This window comes from Myotis yumanensis, unplaced genomic scaffold (assembly GCF_028538775.1).
Source record: "Myotis yumanensis isolate MYYU_CA2020_CCGP unplaced genomic scaffold, mMyoYum1.0.hap1 SCAF_1, whole genome shotgun sequence".
Classification (NCBI taxonomy): domain Eukaryota; kingdom Metazoa; phylum Chordata; class Mammalia; order Chiroptera; family Vespertilionidae; genus Myotis; species Myotis yumanensis.
Window position 1 is genome coordinate 137,131,304 of NW_027223752.1, and position 7,566 is coordinate 137,138,869.

At 46.3% G+C, this 7,566-nt stretch overlaps 1 protein-coding gene across 1 annotated transcript in view; it reads left to right on the forward strand.

Moving 5' to 3' along the window:
* Positions 1 to 1,990, forward strand: part of LOC139016582 (cyclin-Y-like protein 1) — a 71,453-nt gene extending 69,463 nt beyond the window's left edge. The window contains exons 5-6 of the mRNA XM_070424865.1: positions 568 to 733; positions 1,880 to 1,990. Of these exons, the coding sequence (XP_070280966.1) occupies positions 568 to 733; positions 1,880 to 1,990 (277 nt within the window). The remainder of the gene's footprint in view (positions 1 to 567; positions 734 to 1,879) is intronic.
* The last annotated feature ends 5,576 nt before the right edge of the window (positions 1,991 to 7,566 follow it).

Here is a 7,566-nt window from a genome sequence, read left to right on the forward strand (position 1 = left end):
TCAGTTTGTTTTTTGGTGTCTGATAATTTTCCAAGAGTTTTCCCCTCAAAGATAAGAGTGGTGGTTCTGAATGGATCCATTTGTTGCTGTGGTGATGTGCCCAGTCCTTTTGTTGGCACATCTCTATTTTACTAATCCTCTTCCTGCTATCAGCCTGGTAAAATGTCTGCAAGTTCTTCAGGGCTAAGAAACAGCATACATCATTCCTTTCATCTGAGCACTAGAGTGGAGCCCTGAGAGTGAGCAAGAAGAAGAAACCTACAGCTGCACTAATGGGACTCTGATAATTGAGCCCCTAGTCAACAGCTGTTGTGCACAAGAGACATAACCTCCTTCCCTTTGTCCCAAACTCAAAGTCCTTCCCCTTGTCCCAAACTCAAAGGGGACCACAAATTGTTGAGCCTTGTTTGCCTGGTTGAACATTAGTGTATTAGCCCAGCTGGGTAGCCTTTATTTAATTCAAAACTAACCTCAGAGCCAACCTAGTAGCTTAGAATGACAATATTGAAGAGAACCAAGTTGACTAAAATTGCCCTGTGGTAGTTTTGTGTTTTCCTTCTTCCCCAGAAATGAGTTGGAAAGGCAATACATATGTCTACTGCGGTTTCGTCTGTATGTTTCTACCAGTGTCTATGCCCAATACTATTTTGACCTTCGGTCCTTAGCAAGTGACCATGGATTGTTGCCTATTGCATTGACTCCTCTTCGAAAAGAAAGAGCACTGAACCTAGAGGTAAAGCTGTGGAATCACAAAGTGGGGTTTTCTGTCAGACTCAAAATCCAGTATCTGTGCATAAATCATATTATGTAGAGACTAGGAAAATGAAAAGCTGTTTTAAACTAACACATTGAATAAGACTTATTAACTCTCTCACATCATATTAGCAGTATTTTTATGGTGTATATAAGAATCCTACATTATAAAAATTACCTTTTCTGTGACCACGATTCAGAATAATTTAAATCCATTTTAAACTTTGATGGTTTTTTTTGAAACTGTATTCTATTTTATAACCATACATGAATAATTTCCTACAATTGTATCATTAATCATATCTACAACCATATTCTACTTATCACTCTTAACTCAGTTTGCAAATTCATGTCTTTTCTGTATAGATCACAGTTCAGTACCTTCAGTTTGTTAGACAGAAGTAACCTGAGAGAGTGATACTTAGATTGTAGAATATGTACTTCAAACACTGGGTGTAGAAAGTATATGGGTTTTTAATGGCAATTGTAAAGTATGTGCGACAAAATAATATTTATGGCTTATGAATTCTGGGGAGTATACAACAAAATTATAACTAAAATGGACAGTTTTTTTGGTACTTAATAGTCCTTTAGAGTGCGTCTGCCTTAATGTGCAAGTGAAATAGTACCTTGATGGTGCATCAGTCACTAGACCTTTCGAGCTTTCAGTAAAATACAGCACATGCCTGCCTCATTAAAATTTGCTTAGAGTAAATGCTAGCTAATGAAGATTGGATAGAATGTAAATAGCTGAGTAAACAATAACATTTCCCAACTGTATATTTATTATATTTAAGGAACCAAGTGTACAGACAACAGATGATCCTGTTGTTAGGAAGACTGTCACACCTTTGACATCTTGAAAAAACTCAAACTAAAAAAAAAATACTGAGTTCCCCTTTGCTCTGTCAATCTAATCAGAGTCCCTAAACTACTTAACTTCGTGGATGAACATAAAATAGGATCCCAAGGACCATGCAGTGTATACGCCAGCTCTACGAAGAGGCAATGACTATAATCCATATAAAGAAGTGGGACTGTGTGGCTATCAGTGATGCTTTCTCTGTGAAAGCTGCAGCTCCTTTTTTTTGAATGTACCTGTGTTCTATCTCATGTTTACCCGTAGGCCATTTCCAGATATTGTGAAAACAAAAACCTGTGCAGGGTGGCCACAAAAAAATCTGGCAGCTGTGCTAACCTTACTGATGTGCAGCGTGGCCATGCCATCTTATCTTAAGGAGGAATGAGGGCTGTGACATGATGAGCGCCTCATCTGCAAGGACTGGAGAAGAATCACTGCTCCTGCTCCAATCCCAGATAAGTTCTTTCCTTTTAAGTGAGACAGGGGCGGCGGGGGCATATTGACATAATGAGTATCTCACCTACCAAAACAAGGACTGTTGAAATATAATATTCCCTATTCTGGCAAGTTTAGTATTTCCTCTTAAAAATAAGTGAAAGGTTTTAACCTGATGAGGATCTTTCTTAGCCTATGCTTAATTTATGATCCTTAGTATTTTTCATTTCCCTTTTGATTATTTTTATTACTAGAGGTTATTACATTTGTTTAATTTTGGATAAAAAGGAAATGTCTCTCTTAAATTTTTAACAATTTCTAGTTAACCTACCACTTGACATTTTCTTTTCAGCTTTGGTCCTCTCATTTAATAAGTTTAAAGTACCTATTTCTGTATACTAGTATAGTTTCAAATGCTTTAATGTTTACTTTAATAATGTGGAAAATGGATTATTTTACAGTAGAAAATTCCTTAAATATTTTATATTGCTTCCAAGAGCAAAATGGCTACTCTTTTAATATATATATTATGTGCTGTTTCCTTTCCTCCTGAACCTTTTGGACATTGTTACCATATATGAATTACTTTAAAATAATTTTAATTATGAGTTTTCATTTCAGTTTTTCTGACTTTGAAGATTTCTCTTTCTTTTTAATTGATGTCAGAGGGAAAGGAAGGGAGAAGGAAAGGGAAAGGGAGAGAAACATGGATATGTGAGAAATATCTACCAGTTGCCTCCCATCCAGTGTCTGGGACTGGGGATCAAACCTGGCACCTGGGTATGTGCCCTGACTGGTCACTGAATCCTGGACCCTTTGGTGCCTGGGAAGACACTCCAATCCACTGAGCCATCTAGCCAGGGTGAAAGTTTCTCTTTCAAAGAAATTAAATAACAACTATTCTCATTATAAAAATCATATATTCTGTGCTCTTTAGCCTTTGAAAATTCTTGTGTAACTGGCCTTAAAACTGCCACAATGAACTAGTGAAGTGTAGATTTCTGGTGGTACAGACGCTGGATACAAAGGGTGGCTGTTCTGTATTACTTTCCAGGACCGCCTTGCTAGCAGGTATTTCCAAGGGCTTACATTGAGTAAGTGACTTACTCTACCTATAATGCATGCCATTAGCTATCATGTCTAGAAATTGGTTTTAAAGAAATTAGACAACCAGTATCTAGAAAGTAAAATCTCATTGTTTGTGATCTACATCTTGCTTTCCCTAGAGGACTGTCTGTGTTGCACTATTGACTTTTTGAGTTAAAATGTGTCTGTGATGTCAGCATTTTCTCTCCTAAATCTGCAGTTACAATGGCAAATTATAAAAGCACATTAGCAAGGAAGAATTTTAAAAATTGGAACACTTCCATGATGTTTCTTCTTGAGTCTTTTCAAGCATAACCTTTCAAAAATTTTAACATGTTTAGAGTTGATAATACAGTTGAAGGAAGTGAGTAGAAAATATTCACTAGGCTAGGATGTCAGTCAAAAGGGTCATTAAGATTGAGTTTAAATATTTTCCAGGTTTTACTGGGTTGCATATAGGTATATTTAATATTTCATTAAAGTTATCAGAATGTTGGCAGGAATAGTTGAAGTAATTAAAATTTTTTGTAAAGATTAGGTGCTTAAAGCCAGTCTCTATATTAAAAAGTAAGGAAATAGTAAGAACTTTTATTGTAAATTTTTTTATTAGTATCTTAGTATATACTGCATACTTACTGTGGACAGTGCTGTAAGATCCACAGTGATAGATTAAAAGGCTTCATAATATATTAAGTTTGCTACTTCAGTAACTATTTAAGGTGGGCATACTACACTGAATTCCCCTTTGAAAAATATAGTTTCGTACTTTTTCAATTTACTTTGCCTCATTTTTAAAGTGCACATGAAAAAAATGAGATTTTAAATTTTTTATATCGTGGTATACATTTGAAAAGTTTTGTTAACTGAAAATATGAGAATTTATCTTACATGTTAACATGTGATCATGATTTAAAAGCCGGGCCGCATGAAGAAGGCAGCCCGGGATCAAGGAGCTGCCTTGCCTGCAGCCGTGATCTTGATCCTGATCGCGATCTGAAAGCAGGACCACAGGCAAGGCAGCACTCCAGGACTGAAGGCGGCCCGAGATCTACGTCATGATCAGAAGGCCGGCCGCAGGCACGGTGACACCCCGGGACACAGGAGCCACATTGCCTGTGGCATATGATCATTATCATGATCAGAAAGCCCAGCCTCAGGCACGGCTGCACACCTGCACCCAGGAGCCACTGTGCCCTTCCGCCTGAGATTGAGATCGGAAAGCAGGACCAAGGCAAGGCGGCATCCCAGGAAACAAGGGGACCAGTGATCCTGATCATGATCAGAGGGCCGACCTCAGGCATGGCGCACACCGGGTCCCAGGAGCCACCTTGCATCTGGACGTTGATCATGATCATGATTTGAAAGCCTGCACTCAGGCATGGTGACACCCCGGGTCCCAGGAGCCGCCTTGCCTGTGGCCCATGATTACGATTTAGAAGCCAGGCTTCAGGCAAGGGGGCACCCCAGGACCAAGGAGCTGCTGTGCCTGCGGCCCGTGATTGAGATTGGAATACCGGACCACAGGCAAAGCGAAACCCTGGAACCCAGGAGCTGCCTTGCCTGCAGCCTGTGATACTGATTTGAAAACCTGGTAGCAGTCAAGGTGGCACCTCGGGTCCAAGGAACACTGTGCCTGCAGCACGTGATTGAGATCTGAAAGCAGTCCCACAGGCAAGGTGGCACCCCGGGAAACAGGAGGTGTCTTGCCTGCAGCCGTGATCATGATCATGATAGTGATAGGACTCGGAAATTAAGGCCGCAGGTAAGGCAGCGAACTGAGTCACAGGAGCCGCCTTGCCTTTGGCCCATGATCATTATTTGAAAGCCGGACCACAGACAAGACGGCACCCCTGGACCCAGGAGCTGCCTTGCCTGCAGCCGTGATCTTGATCCTGATCGTGATTGTATTCGGAAATTATTGCCGCAGGTAAGGCAGCACCCTAGGTCCCAGGAGCCGCCACACCTGCGTCCCCTGATTGAGATCAGAAGGACAGACTACAGGGAAGGTGGCACCCCGGTTTCTAGGAGCCGCATTGCCAGTGGCCCGTGATCGTGATTTCAAAGATGGACCACAGACAAGGCGGCACCCCTGGACCCAGGAGCTGCCTTGACTGCAGCCTTGATCGTGATCCTGATTGAGATTTAAAAGCAGGACCACAGGCAAGGCTGCACCCCGGGACCCAAGTGGACCCGTGATCATGATCATGTTCAGAGGGCTGTCCTCAGGCACGGCGGCACAACGGGACCCAGGAGCGGTCTTGCCTGTGTCCCATGATTGTGATTGGGAAGCCACGCTTCAGGCATGGTTGCATCCACGGACCCAGGATCCTGTGTGCCTGCCGCCTGTGATAGAGGTCTGAAAGCAGGACCACAGGCAAGGTGGCACCCCAGGACCCAGGAGCTGCCTTGCCTGCAGCTGTGATCATGATCGTGATCGTGATTGTGACGGGCATGTTGACACCCCGGGACTCAAGTGGACCCGTGATCATGATCATGTACACAGGGCTGTCCACAGGCACAGCGGCACAACGGGACCCAGGATTGGCCTTGCCTGTGGCCTATGATTGTGATTGAGAACCTGCGCTTCAGGCATGGTGGCATCCAAGGACCCAGGATCCGGTGTGCCTTCGGCCCGTGATTGAGGTCTGAAAGCAGGACCACAGGCAAGGCGGCACCCCAGGAATCATCAGCCATCATGCCTGTGGCTCAGGATCATGATCACGATCAGAAAGCTGAGCCCAAGGCCAGGCAGCACCCCCAGTTCCAGGAGCCGCCTTGACTGTGGCCCATGATCGTGATTTGAAAGCTGGACCACAGACAAGGCGGGACCCCTGGACCCTGGAGCTGCCTTACCTGCAGGCGTGATCATGATCCTGATCGAGATTTAAAAGCAGGACCACAGGCAAGGCAGCACCCCTGGACCCAGCAGCAGCCTTGCCTGTGGCCCATGATCTTGACTTGAAAGTCGGACCACAGACAAGGCGGCACCCCGGGACCCAGGAGCTGCCTTGCCTGCAACCCCTGTTTGTGATCTGAAAGCAGGACCACAGGCAAGACGGCACCCCAGGAATCATCAGCCGTCTTGCCTGTGGCCCAGGATCATGATCACGATCAGAAATCTGAGCCCTAGGCCAGGCAGCACCCCGGGTCCCAGGAGCCACCTTGCATGTGGCCCATGATCGTGATTTGAAAGCTGGACCACAGACAAGGCGGCACCCCTGGACCCAGGAGCTGCCTTGCCTGCAGCCGTGATCATGATCCTGATCGAGATTTAAAAGAAGGACCACAGGCAAGGTGGCACCCCAAGACCCAAGTGGACCCGTGATCATGATCATGTTCAGAGGGCTGTCCTCAGGCACAGAGGCACAACAGGACGCAGGATCGGCATTCCCTGCAGCCGTGATCCTGACCGTGATTTCAAAGCCGGGCCGCAGTTAAGGCGGCAACTCGGATTCCAGGAGCCACCCTGCCTATGGCCCAAGATTGTGATTTAGAAGGCAGGCTTCAGGTAAGGCAGCATCCCAGGACCCAGGAGCCGCCTTGACTGCAGCCCCTGATTGATATCTGAAAGTTGGACCACAGGCAAGGTGGCATCCCAGGACCCAGGAGTGGCCTTGCCTGCAGCTGTGATCATGATCGTGATCGTGATTGTGATCTGCAAGCGGGACCACAGGCAAGTCGGCACCCCGGGACCCAAGCAGACCTGTGATCATGATCATGTTCAGAGGGCTGTCCTCAGGCACGGCGGCACAACGGGACCCAGGAGCGGCCTTGCCTGTGGCCCATGATTGTGATTTAGAAGCCGTGCTTCAGGCATGGTGGCATCCAAGGACCCAGGATCCGGGGTGCCTTCGGCCGGTGATTGAGGTCTGAAAGCAGGACCACAGGCAAGGCGGCACCCCAGGAATCGTCAGCCATCTTGCCTGTGGCCCAGGATCATGATCACAATCAGAGAGCTGAGTGCAAGGCCAGGCAGCACCCCGGGTCCCAGGAGCCGCCTTGCCTGTGGCCCATGATAGTGATTTGAAAGCCGGACCACAGACAAGGCGGCACCCCGGGACCCAGGAGTTGCCTTACCTGCAGGCCCTGATTGAGATCTGAAAGCTGGACCACAGGCAAGGTGGCACCCCAGTAATCATCAGCCGTCTTGCCTGTGGCCCAGGATCATGATCACGATCAGAAAGCTCAGCCCAAGGCCAAGCAGCACCCCGGGTCCCAGGAGCCGCCTTGCCTGTGGCCCATGATCCTGATTTGAAAGCCGGACCACAGACAAGGCGGCACCCCTGGACCCAAGAGCTGCCTTGCCTGCAGCCGTAATCATGATCCTGATCGAGATTTAAAAGCAGGACCACAGGGAAGGCAGCACCCCGGGACCAATGTGGACCCGTGATCATGATCATGTTCAGAGGGCTGTCCTCTGGCACGGCGGC